Source organism: Microcebus murinus, chromosome 3 (assembly GCF_040939455.1).
Source record: "Microcebus murinus isolate Inina chromosome 3, M.murinus_Inina_mat1.0, whole genome shotgun sequence".
Lineage (NCBI taxonomy): Eukaryota > Metazoa > Chordata > Mammalia > Primates > Cheirogaleidae > Microcebus > Microcebus murinus.
In genome coordinates, this window is record NC_134106.1 from 51,060,722 (window position 1) to 51,084,223 (window position 23,502).

At 38.3% G+C, this 23,502-nt stretch overlaps 1 protein-coding gene across 1 annotated transcript; it reads right to left on the reverse strand.

Annotated features, from left to right (window-relative positions):
• Nucleotides 1-5,287: 5,287 nt before the first annotated feature.
• CCT4 (chaperonin containing TCP1 subunit 4) lies at nt 5,288-20,703 on the reverse strand. Its single transcript, XM_020286180.2, has 14 exons — nt 20,423-20,703; nt 16,879-16,931; nt 16,010-16,099; nt 14,981-15,089; nt 14,198-14,340; nt 13,315-13,436; nt 12,852-12,984; nt 10,101-10,240; nt 8,970-9,066; nt 8,777-8,887; nt 8,554-8,684; nt 8,184-8,418; nt 6,105-6,218; nt 5,288-5,897 (listed from the first exon to the last, which is right to left on the reverse strand). Exons 1-14 carry the CDS (start codon nt 20,547-20,549, stop codon nt 5,883-5,885), a joined length of 1,620 nt encoding a protein of 539 aa, XP_020141769.2. The 5' UTR covers nt 20,550-20,703; the 3' UTR covers nt 5,288-5,882.
• Between the last annotated feature and the right edge of the window lie 2,799 nt (nt 20,704-23,502).

Sequence of the window (23,502 nt, forward strand, 5' to 3'; positions counted from 1 at the left end):
CCAGAGTGCTAGGATTACAGGCGTGAGCCACTGGGCCTGGCTTAGATGCTCCTTTTAAGCCTCTGCCGGCCCGGGCCCTACAACGCGCCATCACTGCCATAAAGTTACAGTATTTTCCTCGTATGTAGCGCGAGTCGTCTAAATTCGACTCATAGCTTAGAATAGCTTAGATTTGAGCCTATCTTACCAAACCTTCCTTCTTCGCCTGTCTGGAGTGTGAACACCTGCAAAATCCTCCACTCCCCACCTGCTTCAGGCTGCCCTTTGTTTAGACTGAGCATTTGCTTCACACGCTGAAACAGCTGCCGGCTGAGTTCTGATCAGACGCCAGAGCTGGTAGCCTATGAGGTGTGTACGGCCAAGTGACCAGGGTAAGCAACTTACAGTCAGCCACATGCAACTCTGTGGCTGCACGTGCCTCTCCTGGGATTTGGTATAAATCTGACCCCAAAACAGCAAAACAGGTCCACATGCTGAAGCACTGCAAATGGAAGATTAAAATAATAAAATGGAATGCGTGTGGAGGACATGTGTGTTTATGTAGAACAGAAGTTTCAGTTCAGTTCATGAGTTCATGCAGCCATCCAGCCTCAAAATATATACAGTAGAAATATATCTACAAGAAGGTGACATCTTACATCATAGGAAGAATTGTTTTTGCACTTTTGTATTGCAATGTATCATATATACAATGAAATATGTTAAATGTATAGATGAATTCTGACAAATGTTAACATCCATAAAATCATACCCCTATTAAGATATAAAACATTTCCATCATCTCACAAAGATCCCTTATTCTCCATTCTACCTCCTAGACTACTCTAGAACTTCATATAAATGGAAAACTACAATGTGTGCTCTTTTTGCTCTCTGCTTCTTTTGCTCAGCATACTGGGTTTATGATTTTTTGAGATTCATCCATGTTGTTTGCACATTAGTGGTCTCTTCAATTCCTGAATAGTATTCTCTGCAGAAACATACTAGTTTCCCAATATTGGAAGAATTTTCCCCAATTTCTCGGACTATTCATGATGTAATGGTTACAGACAAGGTATACTATAAATTTAATCTGTAAATCTGCACTATTAACATTATCTCCGTTTGGATTTGGGTTGTCTTTCTTTTTGCCGTCAGTTTGGGTCCTCCAGGAAGCTAACACCAAGGAGTTAAAAGTGCAAAGAGATTTATTGGGGGAAATTCTGGTGAAAGATAAGAGAGGAGAAGGAAAGACCTCAGGCCAAGATATAGTTGGACACCTTAGAAAAGGGGCAGGGGAGAATTGGGTAGAGGAGGTTCAAATTACAGTGCAGCTCTGAAAAAGTCTCAGCCAGCTCAAGAGAGCTCCAGCACAAAGATTGTTCTAGATGAGTTCTATAATGAGCAGAAATGTCCAGATACTACTGGCCCTGCCATCTCAGTCACTGGCTAGTGTTCCTGGGAAGAGCATGTTCTCAGATGGAACACTGGAGGATTTCAAAGGTGCTGTGGCTGGAGGCTGTCAGCCAGTGGTAAATGGTCAACCACTGGCTCTCTGGGGGTACAGTGTGTGTGAGACAGATTAAGCTCCTAAGATTTACAGATATAAAGGATTATAGCACATGATTTATAAATAATGGAATACACTCTTTCCTATAAATTCCTCTTACAGGATTGATTCTCCCAGAATACTTGCACTGGTTTTTGTTGCTGGATTTGTTGCCAACCTATGGTTGCAATTAAATAACAATGTAGTTCCAACATGATTGTTAGTTGATATTTATGATTAAGATGAGAATGAAACATCCAAGATATATGTCAGAATTTCATGTCAATGTTGCGAGCAACTTCTTAGCTTAAGTATTAAGATATTTTTCTAATACTAGAAGAAAAATTTTATTTTTTTCCTGCTATTCACAATGTAAAGGCTACAGACATTTTAAAGCTTACTCTGCATTAAAATTTTCCCCATTAGTTTCATAAGTTTAAATGTCCAACTTAACTAGATGCAGTATCTCACACCTATAATGCCAGCACTTTGGGAGGCCAAAGTAGGAAGATTGCTTGAGCCCAGGAGTTTGAGATAAGTCTGGACATGTTTAAGACCTGGTCTCTACAAAAAATAATTAGCTGGGCATGGTGGTGTGCACCGGTAGCCCCAGCTACTCAGGAGGCTGAGGCACAATGATCACTTGAGCCTAGGAGTTCAAGGTCTCAATGAACTTTGATCATTGCACTCCAGCCTAGGCAACAGGGACCTTGTTTCAAAAAACATTGGCAGGGGAGAGTGTCTGAGGGTGTTTCTTGAAGAGCTTAACATTTGAATTGGTGGACTGAGTAAAGCGAAGAGAATAGCGCCTCCTGCCCCCCATGTTGGCGGGCATCTTCTAATCTGTTGAGAGCCTTAAGAGAAGCAAGCAGGGGAAAGTTGGATTCATTCTCTGCTGAAGTAGGAGACACATACCCTCTGAACTCCTAATTCTCTGGCCTTCACACCTGACTAGAATCTACACCATTGGCTCTCTGGCTTTCAGGCCTTTGAACTATATCAACTTTCCTAAGTCTCCAGTTTGCAGATGGCATACTATGAGACTTCTTGGTGTGAGCTGCAACTCAATAAATCTTCCCAGAGATATTTCTCTATATCCTATTGCTTGTTTCTCTGGAGCACCTTAAGGCAGACATACTACAACACATACATCATCTCCTATAAAATATTCTTGCCAAAAGTTTATGTAACCTCTTTAGAGCTAATTTTTGATTTTTATGGGAAAGAGAGAAACATGTCACATAAGATGAAATCCAGATGAGAGACAGACAATACGCTTGGATTCTTAAAAAAAAAAGTTGAAGTTCGTGAGTGTAGATCAGAGACCGGTAAGACGCAACAACTAAATGCAATGTGTAAACATCAAATGGATCTTGGTTTAAAACATGAGAAAGACATTCTGGGGACAGTTAGAAAAATCTGAATACAGGGCTGGGCGAGGTAGCTCATGTCTGTAATCCTAGCACCCTGGGAGGTCAAGACCAGCCTGAACAGGAGCGAGACACCATCTCTCCAAAAAATAGAAAAATTAGCCAGGCATGGTGGTGTGTGCTTGTATTCCCAGCTCCTTGGGAGACTGAGGCAGGAGAATGGCTTGAGCCCAGGAGTTTGAGGCTGAAGGGAGCTATGATCATGCCACTGCACTCTAGCCTGGGTGACAGAGCAAGACTGCATCTCAAAAAACAAAATCGGGTATTAGATATTACAAAACTGTTCTTACATGAAAATGTCCTCATTTGAATACACAGTTTAAGTCTAAACTTACTTTCAAATGATTCAAAAGTGTATTAGTTAAGTTACAATGCTTGTTTTGAAAACATGAATTGGTTCCAAAGCAGCAATTAGTGAACTATTTGAGCAAAATGCTAACTTCACATTTGCTTATGTGATTTCTTTAGAATAGGTGAACAGAATGCACTCAGCTGAATTACACTAAAACACATACAACTCAAAACATGTAGATACACCCATCCATTGTTATGAGCCACACCCATCCACACATGGTGTTACCATGTCATTTTTCAGATAACCCTCCTACTATGAACCCTCCTTCATAGTAACATTAGGTGCAACCCTCTTAACATTTCCATAAGCAAGCTTTACAGTTTTTTTTCAAGGTAAGGTGCTGTGTTTCATATAGTATTTAATCATTTAATGTGTAAAACTGTTTTTATTAGGTTTTTTTGTTGCTTAAGTTTTTGTGCTGTGTTCCTAACAATGCTTCCCAACTCCTGTGGTTTCTATTGTGCAATTTTGCATACTGTGGTGGCTTCTATGTACTTATGTGACTTCCTCAGAATAAACAGGTAAACAGAATGCACTCAGCTGAGTCACACTAAGAACACACAAAACATGTGTTACAGAACCAACTGTATGGCAAAATGTCAATAATTAAATCTAGGTGGAGGGTACACAATGTTCATACCATTCTTAAAACTTTCCTACATATTTGAAAGTTTTCATAATAAAAAGTTGAAGGTGAAGTACAGCAATCCAGAAAAAAACAAAACCTCTGCCCCATAGGGTAGTCACATCCCTTTTTATTACTCACTAAAAGCATACCCTTTAAACGTTTAACGGGAATCCTCCACTGCTGTAGAGTTATGTAACTGTATCAAATCTCCTTTGAGAGCTTTCTCATTTGCTCTTCCATTCCTTAAAATAGAAGTGACTTGCCATTCTTCTGCCTCAGCTTCCCTAGTAGCTGGGACTACAGGTGTGCCACCACGCCCAGCTAATTTCTGTGTTTTTTTGTAGAGATGGGGTCTCATTCTTGCTCAGGTTCGTCTCAAACTCCTGGCCTCAACCAATCCTCCTGCCTTGGCCTCCCAGGGTGGTAGGATTATAGGCATGATCCATAGCACCAGGGCAATTTAATTTCTACCAAAGCAAACATAACAGAACAAATGCATAGGAAATATTTGGCTTAGAAGAGTTCTCTTTAAGAATTGTTACATAAACTATTCGTACATTTAGGTGTAGTATAAGACATAAAAATATTGTGCTGCCAGCCAGGCTCAGTAGCATGCACCTGTAGTCCCAGATACTTAAGAGGCTGGGGCCAGAGGATCCCCTAAGCCTAGACGTTTGAGGCTATATAGCACACTATGACTGCACCTATGAATAGCCACTACACTCCAACATGGGCAACAAAAACCCCTTCTCTTAAAAAACCAAAATCCAAATACAAAAAACCTACCAGGTGCTGAATCACTGATAAATAATTCAATGTAAATAATATGGATAAGAGAAGTATTTGACTTCAAAGATCTTAGGATATACATGACAATTGTTTTATGACAGCTAGAATTAGCATATTTTACACAAGCCCTCAATAATCCATTAAAATGAGGAACAAACCGAACTACTAAATTCCAGACAATACAGAAATCCGCATCTAGAAATATTAGACTTAAATTACCAAATTAGCTAACTACTTGAGTTCTGTGATAGACTGAAAAGGAGATTCAGACTGGTTGGCTGAAATTATTTCTCCACAATTCTAAGGAGAGGCCCAATTGCTTTCATCATATTCCTTGTGAAATAAACAAGAGGAGAAATGGTAGGTAAAGTACTAGATTGTGTAGACCAAACTTGTGGTACATACATCTTAAAGGCCTGGCCTTTATCTAAAGGCATGAAAGCTTTTATAAAGGGAGCATTTAAGATGTGTAAAAAAGATCACTAGCTATAATATGTGCAGAATAGATGTTTAAACCCACTGAAATGAGATGTATTAATTAATTCCTTTTGTACAAGTAAGATTTGCTACATATTTATTTGTAGAAGGAATCTAATTAACACAGCAGGGGTTATTACAGGGGAGAGGGATTCGCATAGTAAGATAAGGGAGGCTTTCATTTTTTCACTTTGTATCTTTGTGTCTAACTTTTAAGACAGCATGTATCTTACACTTTGATAGTTTTTATGCTGATGGACATTTATATTGGGCCACTTTATCTTCTAAATACTTGTTAAAAAAAAACAAACAGAAGTCAAATGGATAAATGCCTATGTAGAGTAAAAAGTTAAGAAAATCCCCAGGATTAATCTATAAGAAAGTCAACATGTAAAAATAAACTAATTTCTTCCCTGCTTCTAAGTTTTTCAAAAGTATCAGAAATAAAAGAATGTTGGGTGGGGAGATAAATTAACCTGCCTTTTCAAACCAAATATTTAATATTTTCATTAAATCGTTTCAATACAATTTCAAACAAATGCCAACTGGAAGACCAAGCTCAGGAATTCATAGAGGAAACAATCTTCCAAATAACAGGGACCACCAAGGCGATCATCTTCCACTCTAGCCGATGTACTGGTGGCCATTATGATGCCAGTCAACCAGTTATCCAGATTATCGAGTGTTTACCTGATAAGAGAAAAACTTATGTTTTAAAACCTGTGATGACAGAATTTTAAGGTGGGAAGATGTTTTAAAGTCAATTTCCCCCATTTTACAGATGACATAAAACCGTAAGTATAAACCTGATACCCAAACATTTCTCAAAAATAAAAACCTTCAAAAATATATGCCCTTTTGATCTTATAGGGAAATATGCAATCTATATATACTCACCACATCATCAATTTTCAGAATGCTCCGAACAGTTTCAGTTGCTAGGGTCAAAGCACTCACTGAAACCAACAGAGGCTGGACAACCAGTTCCTCCAAAATGTTAGAAATGCCGCCCTGCAAATCAGCACAAGTTGCTTTCAGTGTTTGTAATTATAAACAACAACAACAACAACATTGTCACAAGTGTGCCTCTAGACCATTTCCAACCTAGTTTTCCCTTGCTTAGGCACATAAGAGTAAGATACTCTACTAAGCTCTGTTCTACATTGTAGGTTCCATTTCTATTAAAATTTAGAAAACCTGAATTAATGCTGGATTCCCCCAATCCTAAATCCAAAACAACTTCTATGTTATTAATTTAAAATATACTGGCAAAATTACTGATTGTAATACAGTATTTAAAAGTCATGAGATCTTTAATGCTTAAATCATCTCTGAATTTTAATTCTGAATCAGACCAAGTATGATCCAATCTTCCTTTACATCTCTTATTTCCTGCCTTAAATTCTTCATTGCACTATCCTAGTCCCCTTTATTTCAGGATTACTGCTGATGGCCCCAACAGGCACCCCTATCTCCAGTCATCCTTCCTTAAAATATTCATCATCTTAGCTACTACTGGAAGGGAAAAAAAATGTCTGCCTCAGTAATCAAGGAGCCTCTTCATTATAGCTTTTTTTTTTTTTTTTTGAGACAGAGTCTCGATTTGTTGCCCAGGCTGGAGTGAGTGCCGTGGCATCAGCCTAGCTCACAGCAACCTCAAACTCCTGGGCTCAAGCGATCCTCCTGCCTCAGCCTCCCAAGTAGCTGGGACTACAGGCATGCACCACCATGCCCAGCTAATTTTTTGTATATATATATTAGTTGGCCAATTAATTTCTATTTATAGTAGAGGCGGGGTCTCGCTCTTGCTCAGGCTGGTTTCGAACTCCTGAACTCGAGCAATCCGCCCGCCTCGGCCTCCTAGGAGCTAGGACTACAGGTGTGAGCCACCGCGCCCGGCCTTCATTATAGCTTTTATCTGATCTTTCCAACTTTAAAAGTTCACAATATCACCAACATACAACCCCTGTTCTACACATGTTAGTAATCTCTTGGTCCTTGTTCCTTCTTGCCTATAAACCATCGCTTCCCCATCTCAAATTTCTTCATTCTCTACCAAAGTTACATCTTTATAAAGCTTTCCCTAATCAGGTGGTGCCTTCCTTTGAAGTTCTGTACCATTCAAAATTATCTTGGACTGTCTGTTTCCCATCATGTATTATTTGTCTTTATAAAAAACATTAATTAAAAAGGGAACATTATTACTTTCTGCATGTTTACCTTACATAACTACACTAGCTGGTGCTCACAAGAGCAATGGTTAATATTTACAAAGTGTTTACTATATGCCAAGCATTGATCTAAGAGCTTTCTAATTAATAATGCATTTAATCCTCGCCAACAGGCCTACATACAAGGGAACTATTAATTATCCTTGTTTTTTTTTTTTTTGAGACAGAGTCTCACTTTGTTGCCCAGGCTAGAGTGAGTGCCGTGGCATCAGCCTAGCTTACAGCAACCTCAAACTCCTGGGCTCAAGCAATCCTGCCTCAGCCTCCTGAGTAGCTGGGACTATAGGCATGCACCACCATGCCCAGCTAATTTTTTCTCTATATATTAGTTGGCCAATTAATTTCTTTCTATTTATAGTGAAGAAGGGGTCTCGCTCTTGCTCAGGCTGGTTTCAAACTCCTGGCCTCAAGCAATCTGCCCACCTCAGCCTCCCAGAGTGCTAGGATTACAGGCGTGAGCTACCTTGCCCAGCAATCATCCTTGTTTTTACAACTAAGGAAACTAAAGAACATACTAAGTAACTTGCTAAAAGCCACGCTCAACAAGTGCCAGATTTAATGAACAAATACTTCCCAATAGGCATCATCTTCCTTGTTAACTCGATGGCATACATAAACTTGCAGGTCTCATATTTAAATATAGGATTAAACTACTTTTAATTATAAAGTTTGTCACTCAAAAGATAATTATGATGCTTTTAACTTTAACCAAATTCTCTGCAATAACTAAAGATTAAATTATTACCTTTCGGACATTAATGCCTGTAGTTTTTTCTCCTTGGGCATGCCGGTTTCGTAGTTCTGTTACTGTAGAAATGGGATTCAGGCCAGCATTTTCAGCTAGTGTAGATGGAATGACCTCCATAGCATCTGCAAAAGCACGAATGCAGTAGGATTCCATACCACTCAATGTTCGTGAATATTCAGTTAATCGTAGGGCTAACTCTATTTCTGGAGCACCACCTCCTGCAATAAGAGCTCTGAAATTCACAAACACATTTTTAGCTTATTGTATCCAACAGAAATTTTAATAATTTACTTATACCTTAAAAACAGTTAAAATATAGAACTTTTAATGTTCAAAATGTTACTTAATAATGTAGCATTTACATTACCTCTTCTTCACTAAACAGCGAATAACACATAGGGCATCATGAATGGAGCGCTCAGCCTCTTCTATCACCAGTTTGTTAGAGCCACGAACAACAATTGTAACTGTTTTTCCAGGGCTGGCACAGCCTGTAATCTTTAATAAACAAATTCCAAATTAAGTATTTGAAATGAGGGTTAAAAGAAAAAATAAATAATAAAAGCAATAGAAGCTTATAATTATAATACCTTGAGCAGCTTGCCAGAACCATTTAAATTGACTTCCTCAGCTAACTCAGCAGAACCCAGCATGTCAGCAGTGAATTGGTCAATATGGGCAACTGGTTTGGTTCCAATTGTCTGGAAAGTCAAATCCGCAAATTAAGGCAACATTTATTTGATTATCAGACATTTTCCCCAAATACAGATGTTAATATTTTACCTTACAAATGAATTCAATGTCTTCTCTTTCAATATCCTTAATCACCATAATCTTCATTTTGTTCAAAAAATGTAATGCAAGATCACTAAGAGCATCTCTAAAATACAAAATCAGTGATTATGTCAAGGCTAGGCTAAAAAAACCCACTTTGCTGTTCAATTGCTTTTACAGCTTTAATTATTTTACTGATTTTTAAGTGGTCAATCATATTTATGAAGGAAAATGCTTTTTAAATATTAGTTTACTAAGTTTACAAGTTCAAAATTCTTAAAGTAAGATTTCCAATCCTGTTGGAAATTTTATTTCAATTCCAACATTAAAACGTACCCAGTTTCCCAACAACACTATTTGTAAAACACACAAGATAATTAGGTCACCATTTTTTAAAATAAATGAGCACATCTTGGTACCTGAAAGTTTACTGATACTTCACAAATTTATAAGTATAATTAATTGAGACTCCACAAATTTACACGTTCCCATGAATTATCTAAAAGGATCCTTCTAATAACCCTGTGATACTGAAGGGACATTATTATTCCTGTTATACAGATAAGCAAACTGAGTTTGAGGGTAGAATTTACTCAATATCAGTAGATATTATATGACTTGGGATTAGAACCAAAGCTTCTGATTCTTCATCAAGGACTTTACAAGCATTGACAGTACTTCCTGGCCCATCAATGGAGTAAATGGCAATGTGTCTACCTACCTATTAGAAGAAAATATTGAAGGAAAAAAGTGACCTGTTCAAACTTTGGAGAATTCTTTTGATCTATGCACTATTCAAAGCTTTCCCCCATGAAATGTCAAGGCAAGCAATTGCATGGACCTTTAAATAATGCCTCTATTAAACTAGGTAATTAATTTTAGAACAAACTTAGCTTTTTATTTAATTATTTTCCCAGGACAATACTGACACAAACTTAGCTTTCTAAAAACAAGGCTTGACATTTAGCACTCTGGTCTACAAAGATCACAACATATCCCACATTTAAATTACCCTACAGGTAAAATAACCCAGTTTTTATCAAAATGTAATGAGATCTCTTGACAGCACAACAAAGTGACTACAGTCAACAATAAGTCATAGTATACTTTAAACAAAATAATACATAGCTCTGCCCGCACCTTAGAATAGACTTCTGTATGAGAAGGACATTACATCCTGTTTTTTTAATTTGCTTCACTAAATTTAAAATATAGGCTCTTTCTTCTCGCAGCACTCGATCCATCTGGGCGTAGTCAGAAACCACTATTTGATTATCCATCTGTTTAAAAAAAAGAACATAATAATTTGCATTGCATGAGATTTTAAGTTTAAAAGACTTTAAAGTAAAAATATTACATACAGGATAAATTCAACCAAAATCCTACCAGGCAATAAATTATATAGACATGCATAGAAAAAGGTCCAGAAAAATACACACTTGGGTCTTTTACTTTCAACTAGATCCACTGCTGTCTTAAATTTTCGAAAGCATACCTTTGATAATCAAAAAAATGAAAGATGATTACCCTATTTCCTGAATGATCAATCTTTTCCATATAAGCAATACATGTATATTACACAAATAATTTTAGTTTTGTGCTTTTTATTCTAAGGCTTTTTATTTATTTTTTTTTTTTGAGACAGAGTTTCACTTTGTTGCGCAGGTTACAGTGAGTGCCATGGCGTCAGCCTAGCTCACAGCAACCTCAAACTCCTGGGCTCAAGGGATCCTCCTGCCTCACCCTCCCAAGTAGCTGGGAATACAGGCATGCACCACCATGCCCGGCTAGTTTTTTTTTCTATATGTATTAGTTGGCCAATTCATTTCTTTCTACTTATAGTAGAGACGGTGGTCTCACTCTTGCTCAAACTGGTTTTGAACTCCTGACCTCGAGCAATCCGCCCGCCTCGGCCTCCAAGAGTGCTAGGATTACAGGCGAGAGCCACCACACCTGGCTTAAGGCTTTTTATACAAGTGGTGTACTTAGAAGACAAGGAAATGCCTGGCTCGGGCACAGGGGCTCTCGCCTGTAATCCTAGCACTGTGGCAGGCCGAGGCCGGCAGACCGCTCGAGGTCAGGAGTTCGAAACCAGCCTGAGGAAGAGCGAGACTCAGTCTCTACTATAAATAATTAGCTGGGCATGGTGGTACATGCCTGTAGTCCCAGCTACTCGGGAGGCTGAGGCAGAAGGATTGCTTGAGCCCAGGAGTTTGAGGTTGCTGTGAGCTAGGCTGACGCCACGGCACTCTAACCCGGGCAACAGAGTGAGACTCTGTCTTAAAAAAAAAGAACACAATGAAAATCTTGTTATAAAATACACATAAAACATTCTTGTTTTTTTGAAACAGAGTGCCCTGTCACCTAGGGCTAGAGTGCAATAGCAGTATCATAGCTCACTGCAACCTCAAACTCCTGGGCTCAAGCAATCCTGTCTCCAGCCTCCCAAGTAGCTGGGACTACCAGCGTGCACCACCACATCTGGTGAACTTTTGTTTCATGTAGAGATGGAGTCTCGCCCTTGCTTGGGCTGGTCTCGAACTCCTGACTTCAAGTGAAAACCTTGGCCTCCCAAAGTGTTAGGATAATAGGCATGAGCCACTGTGGCCAGCCAACACTAATTTCTATAGGGTCAAACTTTTGAGAAACAAACTACTAAACAGGAAACCTGTACGCTAGTACAATGTAAAATGAGAGCAAATGTGAGTGAGGTGACAACCACCCCTTGTAGAGACTGGCATTTAACATCTAACAGATATGGGAATATCTCAAATAAGAAGCAATTTCTTTATCGATTTGTCACTGTGGCACCAATTTCTATTTTTGTTTCAATTCTACTAACTCTTTTGAGATCTATGCTTTTAACCACTAGCATCAACATTTTATTTATTTATTTATTTATTTTGAGACAGAGTCTCGCTTTGTTGTCCAGGCTAGAGTGAGTGCCGTGGCGTCAGCCTCGCTCACAGCAACCTCAAACTCCTGGGCTCGAGCGATCCTTCTGCCTCAGCCTCCCAAGTAGCTGGGACTACAGGCATGCGCCACCATGCCCGGCTAATTTTTTTTATATACATATCAGTTGGCCAATTAATTTCTTTCTATTTATAGTAGAGATGGGGTCTCGCTCTTGCTCAGGCTGGTTTTGAACTCCTGACCTTGAGCAATCCACCCGCCTCGGCCTCCCAGAGAGCTAGGATTGCGGGTGTGAGCCACCACCCCCGGCCTCTATTTTTATTTTAATGAAGAAATATCTGAGCCAGGTGCTGTGGTTCACACCTATCCCAACACTTTGGGAGGCCACGAGTTTGAGACCAGCCAGGGCAACATAGTGAGTACCCATTTTTACAAAAAATAGAAATATGAGCCAGCTGTGGTGGCATTCACTTGTAGTGCCAGCTACTCAGGAGGCTGTAGTTGGAAGATTGCTTAGACCAGAAACCGAAGGCTACGGTGAGCTATGATGGTACCACTGTACTCCAGGCTGGACAAGACAGTGAGACTCTTACTTTGTTTTTTTTGGAGACAGAGTCTCACTCTGTCACCCCAACTAGAGTGCAGTGGTGTCATCGTAGCTCACTGCAGCCTAAAACTCCTGGGCCCAAGCAATCCTTCTGCCTCAGCCTCCCAAGTAGCTGGGACTACAGGCGTGTGTGCACCACCATGCCTGGCTAATATTTCTATTTTTGGTAGAGACGGGATTTAGTTCTTGCTCAGGCTGGTCTCGAACTCCTTAGCTCAGGCAATGCTCCTGCCTTGGTCTCCTAGAGTGCTAGAATTACAGGCATGAGCCATTGAGCCTGGCCAAAATCCCATCTTAAGACAAACAAACAAAACAGTTATTAGAAAGTTAAGCACACAAACAAGGAACCAATTTCATTGGATTCTACTTACATCTGTTTTGGGAGCAGATAAACAAAACTGAATAAGCCCAATCTTAGCCTTTTCAACTCTGGTTATGCCAGAATTTGCCACTTTTTGGGTGAGAACAAGCCCTTCCACCAATTCACAGTCATCAATTGTCCCACTAAGAAAAAATAAAACAAAGAGGTCATAGTTAAGATGGGATGGAAATCTGGGAGTTTATAGATTACTAACAGATTAAAATGCATCAGTCCAGTAACATGATTCGGCCTCACATTTATTATTGCCCCATTCCTGGACCTCTTTGATCTATTACTACCTTATAAACAAAATCTTGAGATTCCCACAGTAATACAAGTTCTCATGAAAACAAAACCAAAAAGAGAAAACAGAGGACTTTCACCTAGGTGTTTGCCATTTAACCTATTTATTTCTGGCAATAACTTATAACTGCTTTCCAATTTTTATCAAAGTTGTAATTAAAAATGCTTACCCAAGCTTCTTAACTATTTTAATATCTCTAAGATCTACACTAGTGGCTGTGGCTGGGTCAATCACTTTCATCACTGCATTTACACTCATTGGAGAAAGTAGACTTGAATATTGAGAGACAACCTAGAATTATTAAAAAAAAAAAAAAGTTACCTTTACAGCAGGAAAAACATCCCAATTCTTAAATGACAAAGATATAAAAAAAGGCTCTAATTACTTTATTTGGGCAGGGCAGGGATAGAAAGAGGGAAACACATGAGAAAATATTCCACACAAACTGCCTTTTCCATTCGGGTTGTTGTCAGTCACCAGGGGCACAAAATAAAAACATGCATGCTTGCTTTTTGCTTTTATTAACATAGTTGTAAAAACTGTCTAGATATGAATGTGTGATCAGGTATTAATATTGTATATGTGCACCCCTATTATCGAGGGCCTGATAAAAATAGCTAATTGCTACATTTATTACATGCCAGGCAATGGTCTTAGCACTTTCATGTATATTAACTCATTCAATCTTCAGATGGAAAAATTGAAACTAAGAGGTTATCATTTGCCCAAAGTAACACAGCTTAGTTAAGCAGTAAAGCCAGCACTGAACAAACACAAACAGTTTAGGCTCTATGACTAATGTTCATAACCATTATGCTATACTATCTCTATTAGTCCTGGGGACATTCAACAGTATCACTTAGTGTCTGTCCCTAATACTATCTAACTCTCCATTTACCATTCAAAGATAATTAGTGTATGGATTTAATAGTGAAGAAAAGAAAAAGGAAAAAGGATGGGAATGTATGACATGATAGAAAAGAGGTGACATATGAGTGCCCAGGAAACACACCTTAAACTAAGTTGACAACTATCTTTAGTGCTTGTCTCACCTTGGAGTTCAATGAAGTGGTTGCACTATTTAACAAAGTTTCTCTGTCACTTAGTTCCACAGGTCGAGACATGTCAGTCAAGACTTCAACACCCTTTTCCAAGGCCTTCTGGAATGACTCGGAAATGATGGTTGGATGAATCCCTGTCATTTGTGAAAAGTCTAGTTATTTTATTACAATAGATAAACTACATGTTTAACATGACTTAAAACTTTTCTACTCATTAAAATATCAAAGCAGTCACAAATTTAGTTTATGCTTCAGCTGTAAAGATAGTGGCTTAAATAACCTTAACTGCTAATTCTGGCTGATGATTTACTTCCATTTAATTTAAAATAGATCAATTATATATTCATGTGATGCTCAAGATTAAAACCAAATTTTATCCTCTTCAAAATATGGCAAATCTACATAGTAAGTGGAATAAGTGATTAGAGAGTCACTACAGTTAAATACTGTTTACCAAAGCAAGAACACTAAAATTCTCTCTGGGAAAGAGACTCATTAAGAGTCTAAGATTAGTAATACCACCACCATTCATGTTTGAACAGCAATTCTATTCAATTCCACTCAAAAAGAAAATTGGCAAAAATCAGAAGCAAAAGGGAATTTTTTTCTAATTTGTAGTGCAAGTATATCAAAACCCAAACATTCCTGATAAAATGATTAGTGTTTCCAAATTAAATCTTAAGTCCCATATCACTTAAGAATAATTTGGCTTTTCTTAATTTTTTTTTGGTAACTTTTCTGTTTTTATTGAGCAATAAAGCATGTCCTACCTACCTTTCTGAAGAAGCTTAGTGCAAGAATCCAAGAGAGAGCCAGCAATGATGACTACTGATGTGGTGCCATCTCCTGCTTCTATATCTTGAGCCTTAGACAGCTCTACCAGCTAAGTGAACAGAACATGTTAAGTTGTTCAACGAGAAACATGAGAATCCAGTAACGCCTAATTCAAATTATCACAAGCACAGAATTTGAAGATTCAATATAATTCTTAACTTGTGATTTGTCGTCACCTTGGATTTCATTTAAAAATGAAGACTGATATATTTGTGGTATAAACTCTACTTATAAACTTTCTTTATAAAGGGGACATGATTTTTCATTTAGATTGTGGGTTGTGAATACTGCCCCCTCAAGCTACTTGAAAGAAAGTTCCTATCAGAAAGCAAAAGCATTGTTTCATAGACTTGGAAGCTATGAAATGGGGCATTCTAGATCAGAGTATCAGTTTAAAGTCTTTTGCGAAGTTTATCTCAGTTGACCTCACGTGAGCATAATCTGATTCGTGTAAAAAGCCATCTTTACACAATTCAAAGGGACTTTTAAACAGATAAAAATTTTTCTAAGGCATTGCTTTTGCTGATATGGTGACTTGTCATTTGACACTAGAATCATTTTGATTCTTATGTGAATTGGTAATTATTTTTAATAAATATCAGTACAATTTAGACAATTTATTTTGCACAAGAAAGTATTTTGTTCTCTTCCAACACCTATTAAACTAATAATCTGCACTAAAAAAGTAGCACTTATGTTTTTAGCTGCTCCTTCCTCAACTGTATGGCATACTTTTGGGGACAAGTACAAGGTCAGGTGATTCAAGTTTCAGTATCACCTCATACCAAAGAGCACAATGCTAGGCACACAATGTATCCTAAAAATATGCCTATTTAGCATAAACAGAAAAAAATTCACCATGCTTTAATGATATCATGTGATCAAACAAACAAATTTAACTGTTTACCAAATATCAAACAATACACTTAAAAACAACAAAAAAACCACCTCACTTAAAATTGTACTTACCATTCTGGCTGCTGGATGTAATACCTGCATTTGTTTCAGAATGGTGGCACCATCATTGGTAATGGTCACATCACCTTTTCCATCTTGAATCTGGAAATTTTTTTTTTTAAGTTACATTTCAATGTGACTCCCTAATAGCTCTACTAAATTTTAATACTTCACAGTAAAAAAGTTAATTTATGTTTGCTCAGTGCTTAATTTTAAATTCCCTTCCCTTACATTAATACAGTAATTTAATATGCAATAATAGCCCAACTTTACACAAGAAAAAAATGGGCTTTGTTCCAGTGTACTTTAAAAGTGAAGGAATTGGGAAGGAAGGAAGGGAGGGATACTATGAAGAATCACTCACTATTATTCCTGGTTTCATATTAATCAGAAACATAATTTCTATCATGGATGTCCAAAAAGACAGCACCATGTAATGTGGTGAACACAATTCTTACAGTCAATACAGTTTTCATAGTATCCTCAAAAAGAACAGCAGCATTATTATTAAGGAGGATAGATTTTAGAATATCCAGAGGGAATAATTATCCAGGCAATGCTCCATATTGTTTTATTTCCCACAGACCTATATATAATGGGACAGTTACATCCATAAGGAACACTGAACTAAGCCCTAATGCCTGGACTTAGTATACGACAAATAACCACTCTTGTGTATGCACTCCCATCGACTGAAAAGCATTAAATGAAATATGAATTATAGTTAAGTCTTGTTTACTTGAAAGTAATCTGTCCATCCTCTAAATGCTCAAGGTACCTCTCCTAACACTTCCTACTTTTTAAACAGCATTTCTTAAGCCTCCATCAAGATCTTGCAGTGCACAATAAGAACTGAATGAATTGAATGATTCAGCTTTTACCATTTTATCCATTCCTTTTGGTCCAAGGCTTGTTCTAATAGCATCAGCAACCGCTGGAGACAGGAAAGAAAAAAAAAAAAAAAAGAATAAACTTAGACTCTTAAAGAAATAGGGTCTCACTAAATTGCCCAGGTTGACCTTGAACCCCTGGGCTCAAGCAGTCCTCCTGATTAGCTGGGACTACAGAAAAACAAGACTCTTTAAAAAGCAAATTATTCTCCTCTCGAATGATCATTGTGTCTTTCTGAGGATATGGTGTATATATATAACAGTTCACTGTGTCCACTGAAGAAAATTTAGTGTCTAATAATAATGTACTGGGTACAGTAATTATTTTACTTCTTTTAAATGATACTTCACCTTTTTTGTTAAAGTTGCTGTATTTGTGCTCTGCCTATGGCAGAATATATTTTGAAAATATACCTAATTTTCCTTTAAACATTAAAATGGTACAATCTAGTTATGAGCTCTGATAGAGGACTGCATTGTTTCTTCCACTCCTTAAAACAGGACAAGCAGCAATAGGACAGGCTAGACCTCCTAACATACTGCAGATTGAGTATCTCTTCTCCAAAATGCTATGAACAGAAGTGTTTCGAATTTCAGATTTTGGAATATTTGCATTATACCAGCTGAGAATCCCTAACCCAAGAAAAACTGAAATCTGAAATACTTCAATGAGCATTTCCCTTGAGCATGATATCAGCGCTTGAAAAGTCTCAGATTTTGGAGCATTTTGGATTAGGAATGCTCAACTTCTTTGTGATTCAACTATTTGTTTACTGTCTAGAATGTTATCTCTGAGATTATAGATTTCTGTTTTGTTCACTTATGTGAATGTGGTATATAGATGGTCTGCAGTAAAAACATTAACACTGCCAAAAGAGCAAAACACGGTGGAAATGCTGTAGAGCAACACACCCTTCAATAAAACCAACCAACAAAACAAAAAACAAAACCCTCAAATCATAGCTTTTGGTCATCAGTATATTATAAAATATTTCTAGATATACAGTCTACCATTCCAAAGTTATGTTCTTATTAATTATTAAAAGTTAATATTGTCCTAATATTAACTAAAATTCTAATTATTAAGGTTATACTTTTATTAATTATCCATGAGAATACTTCTATTTTATTAACTTATACTTTCGTAAGAGAAATTGGAATTGATGAACAGTACTTGCTTCTCTTTTCTTTGACAAGTCCAGGACAAAAGATTATCTCCCCCCTTCTCACATGTCACCACACATAAATAAGACTGCCAAACTCCACAATTAGCATAATGCTGCCCCTCCCAGTGTGTGAATAATACATAATCTTAAAGTACTTAAGAGAAAATACCTTATATAGTTTAAAAATTATATTTTGATTATTTGATAAGTTTGGTCTGCTGTGACTAATTATCCTGTCATTATTACACTTCGGGGCAATTTTAGTGCACGTGCACAGCCATAACTCTACAAGAGGGACTCACTTAAAATGCACTTACCTTTATTAATGTGTAGACTTTAGAAAGACACTATCCAAATAAATATTTAGACTTCTTACGTCTCTCTAAGTGTCTGAAGTTTAACATACCATGTGGCACAAAGTATGTACAAAGTAGTACCTGTTAAATGACTCATACTGAATAGTATTAAAACTGCTACTAAGAAGTATAAACGGCTCATTGGAAATAAATAAACTGCTACTACTTGTGTATGTGTGGTTTTTTCCATCAACAAATGGTACTATTAATCTCTTTTTGATAACAACAAAATAAAAAACTGGCCAGCCACAGTGGCTCATGCCTATAATCCCAGCACTTTGTGAGGCTGAGGCGGGAGGATCACTTGAGGACAGGAGTTCAACATCAGCGAGGGCAATATAGCGAGACCCTATCTCTAAATAAAAATAAAGCTAAAATTAAAAATCTGGCTCCCAAAATTAAACCAAAGATTCATCGGGCAGCAGCTTTTCTCAATCATTTTATGGGAAAAAACTAGTTGTTTCCCTTTGCTCTCTGAGCTCTCCCCACTGACGTTACAAGAGGTCAGGTTCCTAGATAATTTAGGTGGCCTTTCCTTCCTACATGTATACCTCATCTACTCTGTTCTGTGCACTGCTGTTTCAAAGGTTGCTAAATTTCTCATTTTGTATCTTGTTTGTTGAAAATCAGCCATATTATTTACTCTCTTGGCCATCCATATGGCCCCAGAATTCATCCTCTCACCTCATGAATTTAAGCTAATCTAATAAATTTAAGCTTCAACTATGCTTCTAGACAACTGTCTACTCAATCTTGGTTTCCAGGTATATTAACTCCTGGACTTTCAAATGACTACCAAATCTACCAATCTGGTCATTGTGATCTCTACAACTCATTAGGCCCAAATCAGAAACCATTACCTGTTCTTTGCCCATCCTTCCCTCCAGCATACCTATCTTAGCATCATGACATTCCCAGTCACTTGGGCTGATTGACTGCAAATACTTGCACAGTGTACTTTTATATACATGTATCTGCATATACTTTCTCCCTTAATCCTCACAGCAACCCTGTAAGTTAGCTATTACCTCATTCTACTGAAAAATGGTCTGTAGCTAGCTGGAAGAGATTAAGCCAAATGCTCGTCTGGACACCAGGCCCTTGAAGATCTGGCCCCAACCTAGCCTCACCTCTTATGCATACATCTTATTCTCCAACCTTAATGAAATATGCATTATACTCAATACACAACCGGGGAAGATTTTTCTAAGCCTTTGCTGTCACTTTTCCTATCTTAATTCGACTTAATCTTCACAACTCTAAAAAGCAAACATTTTCCTCAATTTTACAGGTAAGGAATCCTTGGCTCAGGTTAAAGGCCACAAAGACACAAAGTAACGGAAACATAAAATTCAGGTCGTCCTGATTTCCATCATGTGCCCTACTGTTTTACAAAAAACAGTAAATTATCTGTTCCCTGGTTTGCTTGTGTTTGCACATGCAGAGACGACATAAAAGCACAATGTAGCTTCCCATAATTACTCCCAAAAAAGACAGGTGAATCAGTTCTCCACATCCCAATACAATGGGCCCCACCCCAATTACACGCGGAGAATTTACGCAATTCATCTCGATAATTGAGCCTAGGAGAATCTGTCTAAGCACCATTTCTGTAAAAATAAGACAGCTGAAAGATACTGTGCTAACATTCCGCCAGCTCCAATAAGCAAATAGATAAGCGACGGCCCTTAAGCGTTAGATCCCTAGGGACCGCTGCTTGCGATCCTCGGTATTTTAAACTAAACTGCTTTCTGTTCCAATGTAATGAATAACACACAACCCAGAATGAAAACTGTGAGACTAGCATCCAGGATGCAGGTCCAAAGACTTCCATACTCCGGATTGGCAATCACCGATAGAAAGCCGAAAGAATCCCTCCACAGAGCTGCTTCTGCTGGGAGGACTAAAAAGGATCGCCTGAATAACAGGAAATGAGCCATAGCCACCCAGGACCCGGATGAAAGTGCAGAGCACGACCCCACAGTAACGCGGGCCAGGCCCTGGGAGCGATACCTTTGGCCGCAGAAATGTTGCTGAAGCGGATCTGGGCTGGCTTGTCGCGGTCCTGATAGGCGCTTTTTCCGCGGCCGCCGGCAGCTCCAGCTGACGCCGAGCTCCGAGGTGCCACGTTCTCGGGCATGGCAAACTTGGCTGGGTCTGCGCGGGTTCGGGAAGGACGGATGGACCTGGATTCAGGCCGGCCACCGAGTAACGGTAAGCGTCCACCGCCTCCACGAACCTTCTAGAAAGCGGCGCCGGCGCCGGGAGAAGCCGGAGGTGGAGAAAAGGGCCTTCCTAGCGGTGCGGCGCCAGCGTGACGTAGAGGCTGCCCGCCGCGCGCCGGGTAAGGTGGTTGAGCGCGGGGAACTCTGGGCTGGCAAAGTTATCGTCCCGGGGCGCTGGGGATGAGGGGCGCGTTCACGTGACGCAGCAATGACAACGCGCGACTTTAAAGGCGGACGCTGGGGACACCCATATCTTCTCGCTCCACCCTCTACCGCTATAAGGGCCTCTCCTTTAAGATAGGTTGGACCCTTTGGCGCAGGAACTATAGCCGAGTGGGAGTGGCTGAATCAGTACTCGCCTGCCCGCGCAGACCTGAGCTTTTTTTTTTTTTTTTTTTCTTTCAGGTTTATTCATTTTGAAAAGGAGTCGGAAAAGAGAGATTTTTGGATGAGTGGATGCTTTCCTTTGCTCTAAGTGTTGAGGTTAATTGTCTCGTATTGATATTGGGTAGTAGAGGTTTAAGTATACCCTAGATAAATGCCAGAGAAGCCTAAAGTTTTGGAGCTGTGACTACCTCCTGGCATTAAGCAATAAATAAATGGTAAAAATTTGCTTGCGTTAAAGTGTTGATGTACATTAATTCTCCATTAGAATGGTATTTCAACAAATACTGAATCATAAAAACTTTTGTAGAGTACTTTATATAAACAAAGTACTCTTGCTAATGAAGGATAGAAATATTTTAAAAATTCTTTCCTATCAGATCCAAGCAGACATGAGGCATATGTGGTCATGTTGACGATAACAAAGAGCCTTATATAATTTCCTGATGATTTGTGAAATAGGTTTTACAAAACAATAATCCTCGGCCAACCATCCAAATGAAGGTTCCCTCTAGAATGGATGGCCCCACTATGTCCTAGAACCCAGTAATAGGATTGAACCATGCACTTTGTTAGGGTTATAAAAGGAGAGAGGGATGTGTATGTTTTATCTCTCTTCTTAGGTTTTAATCCACTTAAAAGACAATTTTTATTGTTATATTATCTTCTTCTCTGCATTAGTGTATGCTATTTAGACCTCCATTAAGCCCAGTTTTCCTAAACCATACTATTTGCATCATTCCTGTTTAACTTGTGTGAGACAAAGTAGCCAACAAGAGAAGCCATGTTTACTCATTATTTTTGCCAGCTGAATTTCACAAAGCCCCTGACTCAGTGACTGAGTGCAGCCCTCTGGCAGAATGTTCTGAAGATGGTAAGCAGGATAGAGCACAGGTCTCCACATCTCTTGTCTGAATGATCGCATTTTTAGAAAAGATAAGTTCAATGATCCTAGCTCTTGCCTCTTCCTGGATAACATCCTACAGGATTAATGATTATGCCTCTGTAATCTATAACTAGATATACTTTTGCACTCACATTTTGATGATATTTTGCTCTAATGTGACTTCCAAGCACATGCACAAATGCCACCACTGGTATATAAACTGGGCTGAAACACTACCTTGGAGCAGTTTAATGGGAACTCTGTGAAAGACTCTCCCAAGTTGCAGTCTTCAGTAAGACTTCTAAATGAAACTAACTTTAATTCCTTAAAAGCCTGTTTTTTTTTCTTTAGTTGACACTTGCAATATTAACATGAAACAGAAGCTTGTTTTCATTAAATATATTTGATTTTCCTAATTTTTTTGAAAGGTGTCTAGTTATATTTGTATCACTTTCTCACTCTTTTGGTTGAAATATTTGTATCTGAAAATGGGAAGAGGAAAAGCCAGAGGAGGGTGCTGGCGAACTTAGAAGGTTTATGATGTATGATTAGCAAAGAATGAGATTTATTTTAACACATTAACTGACATGTGAATTGTATTTAACTCAACACTAGTTTTGAGCCCAGGGCCTCGTGAAACACATGTAACTCACATGTCTCCTCACTTTGGGAGCCGAGAGAACTTATTTTTCAAGTTGCGTGTAACTCATGCACAGAAAACAATAAAAAGTAACAAATTTTTTATTAAATTAGAAAGGATCATTTTGTTTTTGAAGTTTTTATTCTGTTTTCATAATAAAACATCATTGCCCCAAGGGGAAAAAATTGTTTTAGTGTGGCAGTCAACATGTTAAAAATCTGAAAATAGTAATAAACTAATCTTATAGTGTAGTCGAGAGCTAGAAAAACTGCAAATTTGTGGAGAAATAAATGATTGTTGTTTTGGAGGTTCCAGGATGTGGTGGAGCACAACACAAAAAGTGAGGCAAGCTGGGTATGGTGGTGCATGCCTGTAGTCCCCAACTACTTGGGAGGCTGAGGCTGGCGAATCACTTGAGCCTAAGAGTTTGAGGCTGCAGTGTGCTATGATCTCACATCTTACCAGTGAATAGCCATTGTACTCCAGCCTGGGCAAAATGCGGAGACCCTGTCTTAAAAAAAAAAAAATTAATGCAAGCAGAAACCTTATTCATATACATCCTGATAGAAGAAAAAAAAAATGGAACCCTAATCTAATCAAGTTCCTAGATCCAACTACCAATTTATAGGCTCACAGGAAGTATATGGATAAAAGAATATATTTTTAAAATGATTCCATGAGAATACAATCAATAAAATACAGAATGTGGGAAACTCTTTAGAACAAATGACCTATAAATAAATTGTAAGAAAATTAAAACAACAATAACAATGAAGATGGAAGAGGAACCTACAGAATAAAACAGACTTAAGAGACTTTAACTAGGAGAGTGACATCAGCATAATGGTGGACTAGGAGCTTGTGTCACTCTGTAGGTAGAATAGTTTTGCAGCCATCTACAGACAAAAGCACCTTTGTGGGAGATTTGGGATCCAGAGAGGAGGTTGTGAAACCTGGT